Genomic DNA, 14,992 nt, shown 5'->3' on the forward strand with positions numbered 1-14,992 from the left:
GGTTTGGGAAAGCAGAAATGTCTGTAAGATCTCTTTATTATTTAGTAGTAGTATGTATAGCCTACAGCTTCTCATATATATTCTCTTCTTTTATGGAACTTACAAAGTTACTTGCAAAGGAGATTGTCAGTTAATATTTAAAAACTCCATGGAGTTTTCTGTTTCTTTGATACAGCCAGCTTGGTGTAGCAGACTTCTAACACCATCGACCCATTTCTGCTTGTGGACCTTGCTTTTGCACCTGAACTCCAGAAGACCCTGAGAAGTTCTCAATCCAAAGCAGTCTTCTTCCACACCATCCTTTTCTTTCATTGTAGACCATTCTGAATTCTCATCACATACACTGTATACAGCACCTGGCCAAGATTTTTGCAGAAGAATGTTAGGAACATGTGACATTCCCCTTTAATCACCAACTTTACAGCACCCCAGATATTAGCACAAGAGAAAACTAGCAAGTTTTCCAAGAAGGAGACTACCCTGTTCCTGGATGTGTATCAGTACTCTGATGCCAGAAATATACATCACAACCTTTGGGTTGGACCCTGTAAGTTCTAATGAATCCTTAAGTTGCCACAGCCTGAAAATGGCATCAAACTCTTCTTTTTATCAATAATCTGTTCATCCGGGTAATGCTGAATTGGTTACAGGCCTCAACTTTGGCCTGCTTTATAGATAAGGTTAATTGTCTATAAATCTACATTGTGGCCTTATCTAAAATAAAAGTATATTTGGCACAAATCATCAATTTTCATATAACACGATGCAAATTTTCTCCAGTCTGAGTGGCTCATTAGATGAGTTCCATCACTAAAAGATTGAAAGCCAGAAAGCTCACAAACATTTAATCAAAATTAAGCATCTAACCAAAGTCTAATGCAATATAGTTTGGACTGTTCACGGTTGAAACTGAAATCTTACATTTATCCCTCTTACAGAAGGCTCCACCAACATGTTTGCTTTTGAGTTTAACCATGACCTGTGAATTTGATTACAAAATGAATTAGGGATGTTCTTAGATGGAAACTGTTATCATACTTCCCCCTCCCCCCCTAAAATAAGATACTTCTTACTTGCGATTTCTTGTTGAGGTAGATGGTGACTTGCATCCAGCGTATCACACCTGCAAAATCCACTCAGAAGGTTCTTAATATTTAGTTCTTCTTGGATAATTCTCAGGGAGTAAAACATTATTAGGCAAAGCACTTGTATCTTTGCATTCAGATACAGGAGAGAAAAGTAGACAAATTTTCCGTGAATTCTTATTGTGGTTCTCTCAAGTAGTTGTTGAGTAAGCATGAAAAGCTTTTCCATTATGCAAATTTGAGATACATTAGATTACCTTTTCTTGTTCGGTGAAGGAGTTCACCTTTGCAGGGAGTATTCTGAATCTCCATGTCATTCTCACAAGCAGTGGAAGAGAAGATTGGAGTAGCACCTCTGTCATGCGGACTTATTGCTGCATGGTTCTTCACTTCCTTGGAAATCCTTGCTTTCAAGGCAGTAGCTCCGCGCAATGCTTAGAAAGAAACCAAAGTATTTTAATGAATGAAGATTGTCTGATGGACTATCACCAGCATATTTTGGTGACCAATTTTATCAGTATTCTGGGAAATCAATTTAAAAATCCAAATGACATAGAAGATACCAGTGGCAGCAGCAGCTGTGAGGGTCATCAGATCACCCGGAGATCTAACATTAACTGCTGATTTGATAACAGATGCCACCCTATCATGATCAGCTCCTGTCAATTCAGCAATCTCAATGCAGTGCGATGCCAAAAGCTCCGTAGCTGATGCCAAAGCTGCAGTCACCTTTGAGCTTTTGCCATTGGAGTTTTCTGCTGCAGCCACAGCAGCTAAGGCTGCAGCAACTCCTGCCACAGAAAGAGCAGCATGGACACGAGCATTTTCTATTCGCGCCTTCTCTTTCTTCTTGTTATTGTTGGACTCCATGCTATGGAACCATTTCCCAACCAGTGGTATTCTCCAAGCATTAACTGAGTTAACTATTCCCCACACCTGCAGAAAGTAATGGTTACTGATGATGCATTTCAGCATTGATCCATCATGCAGGGTTACAACAGATAAACTAAGCCCTGCTCTGGGACATTGAAAGATGATATCTCAAGTTGCTATTGATGTTTTTGATGGCGAGATTTATGTAACTAAGCTGCTTGAAAATGAAAACCAAACCAATGCCATTTTCAAGTGGCTTGGTGTTGGTCAAGAAGAAATAGACAGTCAAGGGATCTTACATAATGCGACTCCATAATGGTCTCTGGGATTGAGAATGCATATGGATTATTGTCTGGACGAAAAGCTTCCTGCTTGTGAGCCAGAGCTTTGGAGATTTCTGCAGCAGAGAGATTCCATGATCTTGACAAGAACTCCATTGGCTCTTTGGGTGTTTGGGGTGGAGGGATTGATGACAAAGATAGATTTATGTCCAGCTCTTCATCTTCGTGTACATTCTCTAACCCATAAAGTCCCATTGAATTGTTCTTCCAGCTCATATATCTACCACTATCCATGTGTTCACTCCTTATTTTTGACACTTCTCTACTGTGTTTCATCAGCTTCTGGCCGCATATCTGCAAGTTTAAGAGAGACAGCTTAGATTGTGTGGCAGAGGATGAAGCTTTGTGCTTGGTGTTCAACCTTTGAAACTAGGTGGAGTTTATACTCTTACTGTGATGAATTCCAACCTTAAAAGCTACAGTTCTGGAAATGTCTCAGACCCAATGCTTCACTGATTGGTTCAAATCTAAAATCTCCAGAAAACATTCTCCTTGTTAAACGGCATCTACTTCTGCAACACATCACCTCTCCCTGTTTTCATTGATATTATATTAACATGTTTAATAATAAATGAGTATATATGTTATGCTGGTGGGTTCTGCGTCAGTCTTTCTTGGGCTTTAGTGTATAAATAACTTTCTGTAGTTGAATGCGTGAGACTGACGATAGAAATGGAATGAATGAATGAATGAATTACTCCATTGTCTACACTCATGACTCTCTCTTGGGCTTTGAGGAACCTACGGAAAGCACAAAAAAAGGGTGGTTCTCTCCCCTTTTTAGCTCTATACCTTACAAAATACTAATAATTAATGGTTTATTAAAATCCCTATAAAGACTAGGTTTCAAACTAGGTGAGGTCAGTCAGTAGATTCCAAAATTCTGGTGAACCCAAAAACCGGCATGATCCGATGAAATTGCAACCGTGTTACTCTTCTGCAAGTTTAAAGTATCACATGATAGGACAAGATACTAGTCAATACATATCTATATTGGATACAACAGATACGATGGATATCGATATGTCTCTCCATAGAATTGCACTAAAATAAATTCAATACAAAAACGATACGTCTCTTAAAATCGTCCGGCCCTGCTCTGTTTTTTATGTTGGGAGTTGTAAAAGATAATCAAGGTTTGATGCCAGTGTAAACCAATCAATGTTGCCTAAGCTTTGAACAGTCATAGTAAACAGATGTTGGGGCCAGTTGGGTACCAACTCATGCTTCAGATAAGCACTCTATGGAAGATATAATTGCCTGTTCTATGATATATGTTGGCCAGATTTACTTTAGTGCTAATGATAATTGCTTGTCGGAGGCCTTTCTGTAAGTCATTTTCAGGGTAAGATGAAAATGAGTAGAAGTTGTGAACACAACCCACTCAAAAGTGAAAACCGCATGTCTCTCACAAATCAACGTTCACGTGAGTGTATGAAATCAATCATGAAATCGATCCACGAGCGATTTTATTCTGAAAGCATTGGATTCTCTGTGGTGAATTGGCTTCTAAAGTGTTCCGTACCTCATTGTATATACAAGATCTCTGATACGTAAGAGATGGATATTATCAAATATTGAAGCTTTCTTAAGTTCGCTTGAAATTATGTTCAGTCAGTCTGAAGAGTAGGACAGCCATAATCAAGACTCAAGAGGGTTTCATGAATGTTGGATTGCTTACTTGGGAACACCACTCAAAGCATGTTTTTCTTACTTCTTTACAGTATTCCCATTATGGAACCCACATATATACCCTTCTAGCAGAAATCAACAATAAGTAAGCTATCCCCACGCCCACTCTTCCTTTCTCTCTTTGTCTCTTCCCTACTCCAGTGATCCAGCAAGTAATATTTAGACCAGGTGGTCCGATCTGGTTTTGCAATCTATTTGCCTATCTATAGAGCGAAATTACTTCAGTCATGCGCATGACGTTCAAACAAAATTTCAAACCGTTGGATCCAAAATTTCGGTCAAGAATTTAATCTTGACCGTTGAATCCAACGGACCAAAATGTATTGCATGACAGTCCTGCGCATTTAGGTCCGTCTAGAGAGTGAATGTTTCACCAAAGATTCCGTTGCACATACAAGAACTACTGGGAAATGTTTAGAATATAAATAAAAAAACAAATGGTAAATGTTTCTCCAAAATAGAAAAACATGGGATTGTAAATTAACAGTTAGTGCCTATGTCAGATCCAATGTTGAATTGAGGGAACTCGGATCTGGTGAGGACGTATGCTTAGAGAAATCGAGAGAGAGACTGAGAGAGAGAGAGAGAGTGAGAGGGAGAGAGACCGAGAGAGAGAGAGAGAAGATTTAGGGAAGATATTAAACTTGTTCTCCCTTTTCCCATTGCTTGGGTCCCATTATATTATGGTCTTCAGAGATCGTATTACAAAGTTAGAGTCCTCCTGGATTACAAACTCTAGAGTCCCTTCTGGATACTCTTCATCACGTGATATAGTCGCTTACAAACTCTAGAGTCCCACCCTCTTCAACTACACTTACCTATATCCGTGACAGCCTATCAATAAAAGGGTGAACCTGGTGCCGAAAATTTTCACACAGGCAGATCCAAGGTTGTAGTTTTCCTACAAAGTCTAACCCTACAATTTTTGTTGCGAGCCCTTTTGATACCTTGACCTCAGGTTACATGAAAAATGTATCGCAAATACTTTTTGTGAATTGCCCTTTAACCACTAAATCATTCCCAACGCTAACAAATAACAACATAAAGTAAGATACATAATATTCATAGAACACAACTGTTTTGGTGGAATGATCAGCAAGTACATGATATCTGATACCTCACATAAATTATTGGAGAGCTCTCCTAAAATCCCTCGAAGAGACATTCAATACTTACATATCAGGCATTGATCATGAGTCTGGAATATACCTTCTAGTATCTAAATAAGTCAGCCTACATTGGAGCTTGTTAACAAAAAGAAAAATGTTAGTTATGAAAAATAAAACCACACAAGTAACAGGGGATTCACAAATCTTAAAGAGACCTTCAAGCTTGAGTTCTATTTGGAAATCAAAATTTTCTTTCTGCCCCCTACAATTTAACTCAGCCCTTTTATTCATAGAATGAATTCAGAATTACTAAAAATGGAATGGCAAAACTTGTGGATCCCCCCTTTGAGCCATTGACTATGCTTAGTACCAACTCACGCCATGTGTTGCCCATCCAAGGGTCTGAGTTGATTTATCGGGCTCCTCCTTTGATTCATAGACATATTAATTCATCAATATGTTGATGGCCCCCTTGTCCTTTCACTATCTCGAAGCTTCTTCTCCTTGTATGATATATGTTGGCCAGACCCATTAGATGATGGAGTCTACTTTTGAGCTAAAGATCATTGCTTATCGGTGGACTTTTAAATAAGTCATTTTCTAGTTAAAAAAAAAAAAAGGTAAGAGTTTTGCACACAACCAACCCAAAAGTCAAAACCTCATGTCTCCAACAAATCACTGTACACTTAGACACCATATAAGCTAATCATGAGATCCACAAGAAAGTGATTTTGTTCCCAAAACATTAGATTCTATGTGATTAGCTCTTAAAGTATGAAATACCTCATTACATAAGTACATGATCCAAAGCTTTTGCTTGCTTGAACATGTTCTTAGACTGTCTAAAGAACCCTCTCAGAAAAAATAAAAAAGAGTAATTTTTATTTGGATCTCCAAAGTTTGATCAAAATTATTTTCAGTCAAAATAAAATGACATTTTGCTTATGCCTCTATTGTAGTATCCAAAAGAATAAAATTAAGAATACAATTATTTTATGCCAAAATGTTCTTCCTTCCTTTAAATTTCTTTTCTTTAACTTACCGGAATTGTAAATAGAGGTATGAGATACCAATAGTTAGGTATAAGGTTCTAACTAAATATACTACCAATTGAAGAAAAGAAATTGAAAAGTAATATAAATACTTTGATAATAAAAACAACAATATGCCTTAATTGATTTTTTCTGTATATCACTAAAGAGGCAAATGTAAAATGTCTTTCTTTGAATGAAATGCAATTTCGCACTAGAGACTCAGAATATGAGCATCAATCAGTGGCATGAGAGGGGATTGTGATTAATCAAGTGCTGAAGATAAAAGACTGAACAAGTTGGCAATATGTGGCATGCTAGATTAGGACATATTGGCTTAGATAGGATGAATAGGTTGGCAAGAAAAGGTCTCTTAGGCCAAGGTTCACTATCTGATTTGCCAACCAGTGAATCATGTCTTGTAGGGAAAGCAACTAGAAAGCCATTTAAAAAGGCTTTGAGAGCCTCTCTTCCTCTAGAACTTATTCATTCAAATGTGTGTGGACCCATTATTGTGCATACTAGAATATACATGATATGGTCACATTTATCTAATTTCTCACAAGTCAGAAGTTCCAGAATGTTTAAAGAACTTTATGAGTTTAGTTGAGAATTAGTTAGATAAAATGATTAAAACTCTTAGAACGGATAGAGGTATAGAGTATCTCTCCGATATGTTCAAAGGGTTGTGCGATGAAAATGGGATATCTAGGCAACTTACTATTATAGGGACTCCATAGCAAAATGGGGTTGATGAGAGGAGAAATAGAACCTTGCTAGACATGGTGAGATCCATGATGGCACAGGCAAATCCACGCATCTCTTATTGGGGAGATGCTTTGCTGACTGTGACCTATATCCTCAACAGGGTTCCAACCAAATCGGTTCCTTCCATACCATATGAATTGTGGACTGGGAGGAAGTCAGATTTGAGTTACTTGCGCGCATGGGGATGCACAGCATATGTTCACTCTACCTCTCACCAGTATAGGAAACTAGGACCCAGAGGAAGAAAGTGTATCTTTGTAAGATATTTTGAACTCTCAAAAAAACATGTTTTTGTTGGGCTAGATTAGAGTGAGAGGTGAATGAAACTTGAGTCTAGGGATGCAACATTCTTGGAAAATGATATTTCATCTCTTGCAAGAGTTAGCAAAGAATCATCGGAATTCTTTAAGATACAAGTTAGTTATCTTGTCGCTCCAGGGATTCAGACTCTGGATAATGAACATGGGGTTCATCCAAAAGATTCTAGTGGAAGTGGGAGTGCAGATGTGATAACTACCTTCCAAGGTGAGCAATCTAACATGCACTTGCGTCATAATGAGTGTGGGCTAGTTCCTCGTTGACGTTACATAGGATGAAGCCTACATGATAGCTCCTGAAGAGACAAATTGTGAGATGACCCCATCGATGAGCATGAACCGAAGAGCGTGCAGGAAGCTCTTGGGGGGACAAACTCAAAGGAATGGTTGAAAGCGATAGAGGAAGAGTTGGAGTCGATGAAAGTTAATCATGTCTGGGACTTGGTTGACTTACCGTCGGGTCAAAAGGCAATTGGGAACAAGTGAGTTTTCAAGATCACGAGCATTCACCTATGATGCTTTGGAGGCTAGCAAAGATGAGACGAGTTGTGAATGAATTTGTGTAGGTCAATTCATAATCATGATGTCGCCTTGATTTTGAATCAATATGAGTTTCTCTATTGTAAAGTGAATCGACATGAATGTTCCCACTATTCATGTTGCCTATATAAGCCATGTGCGAGTACTTTATATGGCGCTAGAGTGGAGACAATAAAGAAAGTCGAGTTAGGTGCAAGAGGTTGTGACTAGATTAAGACATGTATGGTGTTAAGAGAGACATACATTCTATTGTGTATAAAATGCTCCACCATAGCACGTTATCATACTATATGTGCTTAGCGATCATTGAAAATGAGAGGATGGATCCTTGCTCCTTTTATTGTGGGTTTTGGACCTTATGGTCCGTTAGTGTTCTTAGTGACTTTCGATGACATCATAAAACGAAGGGTTGATATGGCTACTTTGGAGTGTTATCTATGGTCATGATTTGTGAAATCCCCCGGATTTCTATCCCTTTAACCCATGGTATTAAGACCAAGAACCTGGGCCTTGATTATGCAAAAATCGTGGACCATTTAAGTCGAGCCCTAAGGTTTGAAAATGGACCTAGTGTTGGTGGATGACCCTCGTAATGACTCAACAACTCTCCTAGAGTTTAAATGAAGAGAGAAGATTAATCACAATGATGTAAATAGTGTGATATTTGAATGACCATAGATTGATGTCGGAGAATCTGATTGATGCGAATAAGATATCAAATCAAAGGTCATCGAAAGACCTTTCCAATGAGCCAAAAATCACTAAAAATCAGAGTCCGTTTGGGAGTCCAACCATGGGATGGAAGATTGGGCCGTTTGGGTGAACCAACCCCCACCCAATTTTCTGTTTAGGGGCAAAAATGGAAATTCGGATTTTTAAACCCTATTTATGTTTTATCTCATCCGTAAACGCATTTTTGGAGGCTAGAAAGAGGCGGAGGCTTTGGAGAAAAGGAGAAACAAAAGAGAGGAGCAATTTCCATTCTTCCGAAGGTGTCTGTGATCCGAATCTTCGCAAAATTATTAGGAAAGGTTAGTTTTCTTTAACCATTCTCTTTAATCATAGTTGGTGAGAGTTTCTCTTCTCTTCTTTCATGGGGATCTATGAAAGGGAATAATGATAGGTGTTGGTGCAATCTAGAGGGGGGTGATTAGGTTGTACCTAGTGGTTTATAACAATTTTCCGGTTTAGTTGCAATTTCAAAATGGATTGACAGTTCAAGATAAAATCTAATGAAAAACAGCAATCAAAAACACAGAATTTATAGTGGTTCGACTCTACGAGTCTACGTCCACTCCTCTCTTAGCCTCAAGAGAGTGTTTCCACTAACGAATCTCTTTCAATACAATGGGTAGAGAATCAAACCCTTACAATCTTCGTTTCGGGGCAAGAGTACCCTTTACAATCTTCGTTCACGGACAAGAGTATCCAATACAATCTTCGTTCACGGACAAGAGTATCCAATACAATGAATTCTAATCAAACTAGACTAGAATTAAAATAACCAATTCACAATACGAAAAGTATTAGATATTACCTATCAAAGGAGAGTAACCCTCATCAATATACTTCAACGGCTTTCAATAACTCCAGGCTTTGCTTCAGTGAAAGCTTCAACTTTGGAATATTCCTCAAAGTTAACCGGAGTTAGGAGGACAGCAATAATGATAAAGAAAACACCAAAACTTTGCTTTTTCACTTGTGAGTGAATATGTGCTTGATGGGGGAGAAGGATGATTCTCAAATGGGGATGGTTGGGCTTTTATAGACCCCAAGTTACTACTTTCCCCATTTCTCCAACGGATATAAAATCTTTGCGAGATTTTGTTCCAGACGGACGTCCGTCTGCCCAGACGGTCATCCATCTCAAAAGTATCCGTTACAAAACAGTTGTTGAAGATATTCTTTTTAAACTAGCCGTTATAGTCAAATCTGGGCCAGACGGATGTCCGTCCGCCCAGACGGTCATCCGTCCGCCTGGATCGGCTCGCGGACGGGCATCCGTCCGCCAGGACGGAAATTCCGTCTCGGCCTTCGTTGTTTCGAGAAACGAGTTATGAAAGCAGGACGGACGTCCGTCTGCTCAGACAGACATCCGTCTAGGCTCTGTTTTTCTAAACAACTTTGGGCTGGGATATGGCTTGGATTTTCGGATCTTTTTGACAATCCTAAGCGTTGTACACCTTACTAACATGTCCTAGGTCACTCTAGTAATATGGATTACATATCATGGATGCATTTACATGTGTGTATATGTAAAGGTGTCCTATGCCTTGATTTAGCCTAAGTCTTGATCTTTGACTTGGTCTTTGACTTGATCTTGATCAGTGATCTTGATGCTCTCCTCTTAATTTTGGTTCTTTGTTTAAGATGGTTTGATCTTGAGCTTTACTCTCCGGAAATTTCTTTGAACCGGATATTTACATCGAGATTCTCTTTAGTGATGAGTTGGACAAAAACATATCTACATGGAAACATTAGTAGAGTGTTTGTCATCATCAAAACTGATTGGAGACTGATGTGACAAATGCTGACTTGGCATTTTCCAACAATAGGTATCATACAAGCTTATCTTTTCTTATATTAATGTTTCCCTTGAGTATGGGAGTAATGGTAATATCCCATGCTAAGGTTTACGTATTTTGACTCTCTGGGTCACCCACGAGTGATTTATGAGAGCCAAATTTGGGGCTTTTTGATATGGGTCAAATTTAATCAAATTGAAGGTACCCGTATGATCCTTTTGCTGCCAATTAGTTTTCCCCAAAGTTTCATTTCATTTAGACTTCGATTCGGTGGTTAATAAGAGATCATTCACTAGTAAGGTTGGGAACTACCCTTTTGTAAAGTAGGGGTAAGGATTTGGATTTTTGTGGGAAGATTTTGGGATATCCTTTGAAACCCAAATGGACTCTAATTTGTGATTATTAATTTCTTGCATGAATAGGCATTATTATCTTTAGTCACCAAATTTGTGGGAGTGAATTCTTGGACTTTGGAGAAAGGAGCAAAGTATAAAGGTGAGGAATAACTAACCTTGTTATACATAATTAATTGTTGTTATTTTAATTTCTTTATTGATATAAATTGTTGTAAATTTATATTTACCATGATATGCATGTGTATGACTTTGCACGAATGGAATGTAAGATTTATTGCTTAAGTATTTCTCTTTGCTATTGAATCCTATGTTATTGATATGAATATGGTATGATATTGTATGAGATGAAAGAGGATGAATATTATTATTTCCTCTACCTTGTATTTTCTACTAGGGTCATGGGTTCGCCCATTGCCTTAGTGATCTTATGTGATTGTCTAGGTAACATTGGGGAATGGGGAATGCCCTTTTAGCATTTCTGCCATAGGATACCAAAGGAGGCGGTGTGGGCCGCATTCCGATGGTGCCCTTGGCGCTTTCCCTAATTACTGATTGACATATGTAGGGCATGTCTAGAAGTGTTTGGCTAGGTGACCTCATGAGTACTACTACCCTTCCAGTAGGGGTATTGAAACCGGTTAACCCGTGATGTCAGTGGCTGGGTCCTGTGAGCATCAAGCAGGCCCACTATCATCATGAGATGGTAGGGTTGCATATAATAGACAAGGGCTCATGGGCGCTCAAGACCGGTGAAATGACCCGTGAGAGGACATGGAGAGCATCCTGTCCATTATATGTGGATGACCATAGGGTTAGGGGTCAACGTAGTCCGAGTTGGTTGGTGCCATAGGGGAAGTATCCGGACCATATGTAGTACGAGACCGTATGACTTTGCATTGGGCTTAGAGTAATCCTTGACACGCGCCAGATCTTATACCAATGGTGATGTGAGAGAGTGGTGACTTATACCTCAGCCACGGATTGATGTGACTTGACCCAATTGCTGCGGAGAACCCAACAGACGTGCTTGAGTGCCGTGAGGGAAGAGTGATGAGACCGCCCAAAGAAGACTGGTGTGTGACTTAATGCGTGTCTACTTTAGAGACTACATTATAGAGTTAGGAGCCTCATATCATCCCCATGCATTTATTGTTTATACTATTAAATACATGATTGTTTTATGAATTATGATATGGAGTATGGATGAATGTATTGACATGAATGTTAGTTACCTCACTGAGTTCTATGAACTCATTCCTTTATTTTGTTTGTTTCTTTAGACTGCTCTACAGGTTATGAGGACCCCTCCTACGCTGAGGATCCTTTGATAAATGGCTACCAGGAGGGTGTTGTCGGAGAAGAAGTGGAAACTCATGACGCTTCATGTTCATGCCAAGACTGCTCTTATGGAGTTTCTTTTCCTTAGAGCTTCCTTAAATGATTTTCCGCTGCAACTTTAAATATTCTTTCTCTTCTAAGACTCTGATGTTTAGTTTTGATTTGAAATAATGGATGATTGTAATCATTATTTAAGATTTGATAATTTATTTCTTGAACTTGATTATTCTTGTCCATTTAATTATGCTATTTCATGTTTTGTATGGATTTGTCACTAAACCTAGATCTTGCAGTGTATCACCCCCACGGGTATTCAGGTATTACCGGATCCGGCTGGGTGGGGTGTGACATGATTGATTCGACCTAAAGAGGCATTACCGGGAAAGGAGTCAATCCCAAGTGTAGTGATGGTCTGGGACAAAATGAAAGGTTTGATGAAACTACACCCTAAAAGTGTTTGCTAACACCAACTATATGTGCTACAGTAGTGAACATTTTAAGGACAAGAAGGTGATCTCTCAGTAAGGGATCGAGACACCTTTAACTTGGTGAGTTTGAATAAACCTAGGACATTGTGGTATACTAATGCTTATTTGATGTGTTTCTGAGTGATGTGCCATTCTGACCTTCTGGGAAGGTTTCTAGTTTGGGGCTCACGAGTATAGGTATATCACCGGTTGCACAACCCATTTGCCAGTATGACTTGTGGATGTTGGTGTTTAAGGCACAAGTAGTCTATGTATCTGGGATACCTAGTAGGGAGATCAAAGTATATATATCTGGGATATACATGTGTGTCTAAGACACATTGTGATAAAGAGATTGAATGTGTATATTTGGGTATACATGTGTGTTTGGGACACACTTGTGCAGAGAGATTAATACTAGCCCTTATGCAAGTGGGAGATGTTGGGTTTTATTAATTATAATATGCCCAAGGGCAAAATTAGAAATTCACTTTTGGACGGTTACAAAATATAGGGTTATATATTTTGGTAATCATCGCATAACTAAGTGAGTGTAATTGCATTACTTGAGATTTTCCAAAAAAGCGGCTCTCCTCTCCCTCTCTCCAAGAAACGCAGCAAGGAGAAGACTTTCGTGGATCTTCTTCTCCTTAGTCTTGGTCTCTGCTTTCTTCCATCCACTACATTTGGGTTGTAAAATCCATTCCATTTCCTCGTGATTGTGGAATTTAACTGTGATAATTTCGTGGAGAAACGAAGACATGGATCTAAATTACTTCTACTGCAGATATTTCTATATTGAGAAAAGTGAATCCAGGTAAGGATCTTTCTCCCATCTATTTCAAGTATAGAGATATAGAATTTACCTACACAAATAGATAGATCAACCATCATAATACATATGGTTTCAGATAAACATTAAGAATATTGGGATATGAATGTCTTTTTTACTTCATAAAAACAAAGAGTACAAATATGGAGAGATCGGTTACAGAGGAAACAAAGTCCCCAAAAAATGGAAAAAAAGAAAAAGCTCCTCTTAGTTTGCCTCTACAAGTTATGATATGCAATCTAAAAAGGAAAAAAAGCAAGCCCAGAATGAACAGAGGGAAAACTCTGATATTTAGAAAATTGTTACACAATGTGATATTTAGGTTTATCAGAGCTTATGAATTAGGGTTTGAGACTTTTTCATTAAATCTATTCGAATGGGCCACTAAACTGAAAATGAATGATAGGATAACAGATCGCAAAGTCATAATGGATTTGCTGGAGATGGAATTGCCAGAAATTACTGATCGTCAAAAATCATGGAAAACACATGACCGCTATGAAAAATGAAAAAAAATGGAAGAACCAGAAAATAGCAAACTCGTTTCTTGTGTTGGTACAAGAAATATTATCTTGGCTCCTTGGTTCGTTCTGGATCCAGCCCTTGTTCCTGAGACCAAAGCAATGTGAAAGTGGGCCGCATCTGAGGACGGGAAGCCACCTCCGACGATCTAGTTAGCTCAAGCTAGTAAATAAGAGACTCCATAGAGGAGTGAAGACCCCAAGAGACGATGAAGATCATCCTCCTGAGGGCTTGAAAGCAAAAAGAAATGGTGGCTGGAGTGTGTAGAGCTTACCCACGTTCATACTTGGTGAGGGATTATATAAGTGAATCATACCTAAAAGGATAGCATGTTTCATGGCCCTTAGATGTTGATTTATGAGATGGAGGGTGGAGATGGCTTCTAGAGTGGCTTGCTTGACAAGCCAACTTGCTTGAGTGATCTTTATATCAGCTAGATATTTGTTGGTGGATTGATGAGCCAACATCACCTTTAACCTTGATGTGACACATGCCCATGGTTGAGGGGACAAGAAGGTGGATGCAATCTCCAAGACAAGCTTGGGCCACGTGATGGACTCTTTTGTCAACAAGGGCATTTAATGCCTTTTGAGGACCTTTACTGCTTTAGCTGAGAGCCTTGTCAAGGCCATTTAATGCTGAGAGGATAGCTGAGGATAGAGATACACTGTGCATCACTTTGTCCTATTTTCTGCTGAGAAGTCCTAAGAAGCTGGCAGGAAGGCAAGTTCGAGAAGTGCCAAATCCGAGAAGTGTCAGATGATTCTCTTTGGCCCAGATTTCAGCCCCTGGACCTAGCCCAATAATCTGGTCTGGTTCCTTAGTTCGAACCATTATATTTGACCATAACATCTTGTCATTGGAGGTGATGGTGTTCCTGATATATTAGAAAACCTCTAGAGTGGAAGTGTAATCTAAAACTGATTTGGAAATCACAATTCACACAGTAACTACAATTAATTTATTAGCTAAAATTTGAGATCTCATATATAGCAATTCCAGAGTTTCTCGTAACTCAGATCATAATTTTTAAATCGATTGTGAGATCACCATGTACTGGTGTCAATGTTACAAAATCTATGCAATGTCTAACCCTACTTGATGATTCATCCTATATAAAGAACTTGAATGAAAAGAGCAAAACCCAGGTTGCTGTTCAATATGCTTTGAATCAGAAGTTCAAAACCATTCGATAA

General features: G+C 38.8%; 1 protein-coding gene across 2 annotated transcripts; it reads right to left on the bottom strand.

Moving 5' to 3' along the window:
* Positions 1 to 8: 8 nt before the first annotated feature.
* Positions 9 to 2,585, bottom strand: LOC149029436 (VAN3-binding protein-like). 2 transcript variants are annotated; one of them, XM_089141866.1, is made up of 6 exons: positions 2,258 to 2,585; positions 1,649 to 2,021; positions 1,343 to 1,519; positions 1,074 to 1,123; positions 922 to 979; positions 9 to 356 (listed from the first exon to the last, which is right to left on the bottom strand). In XM_089141866.1, exons 1-6 carry the CDS (start codon positions 2,573 to 2,575, stop codon positions 127 to 129), a joined length of 1,206 nt encoding a protein of 401 aa, XP_088997992.1. In that variant the 5' UTR covers positions 2,576 to 2,585; the 3' UTR covers positions 9 to 126. The 2 variants fall into 2 exon arrangements, with proteins under 2 accessions (XP_088997992.1, XP_088997993.1); XM_089141867.1 differs by lacking the exons at positions 922 to 979; positions 1,074 to 1,123.
* Positions 2,586 to 14,992: the final 12,407 nt, after the last annotated feature.

Source organism: Hakea prostrata, chromosome 1 (assembly GCF_041222555.1).
Source record: "Hakea prostrata isolate BN-2017 chromosome 1, UWA_Hpros_2, whole genome shotgun sequence".
Classification (NCBI taxonomy): domain Eukaryota; kingdom Viridiplantae; phylum Streptophyta; class Magnoliopsida; order Proteales; family Proteaceae; genus Hakea; species Hakea prostrata.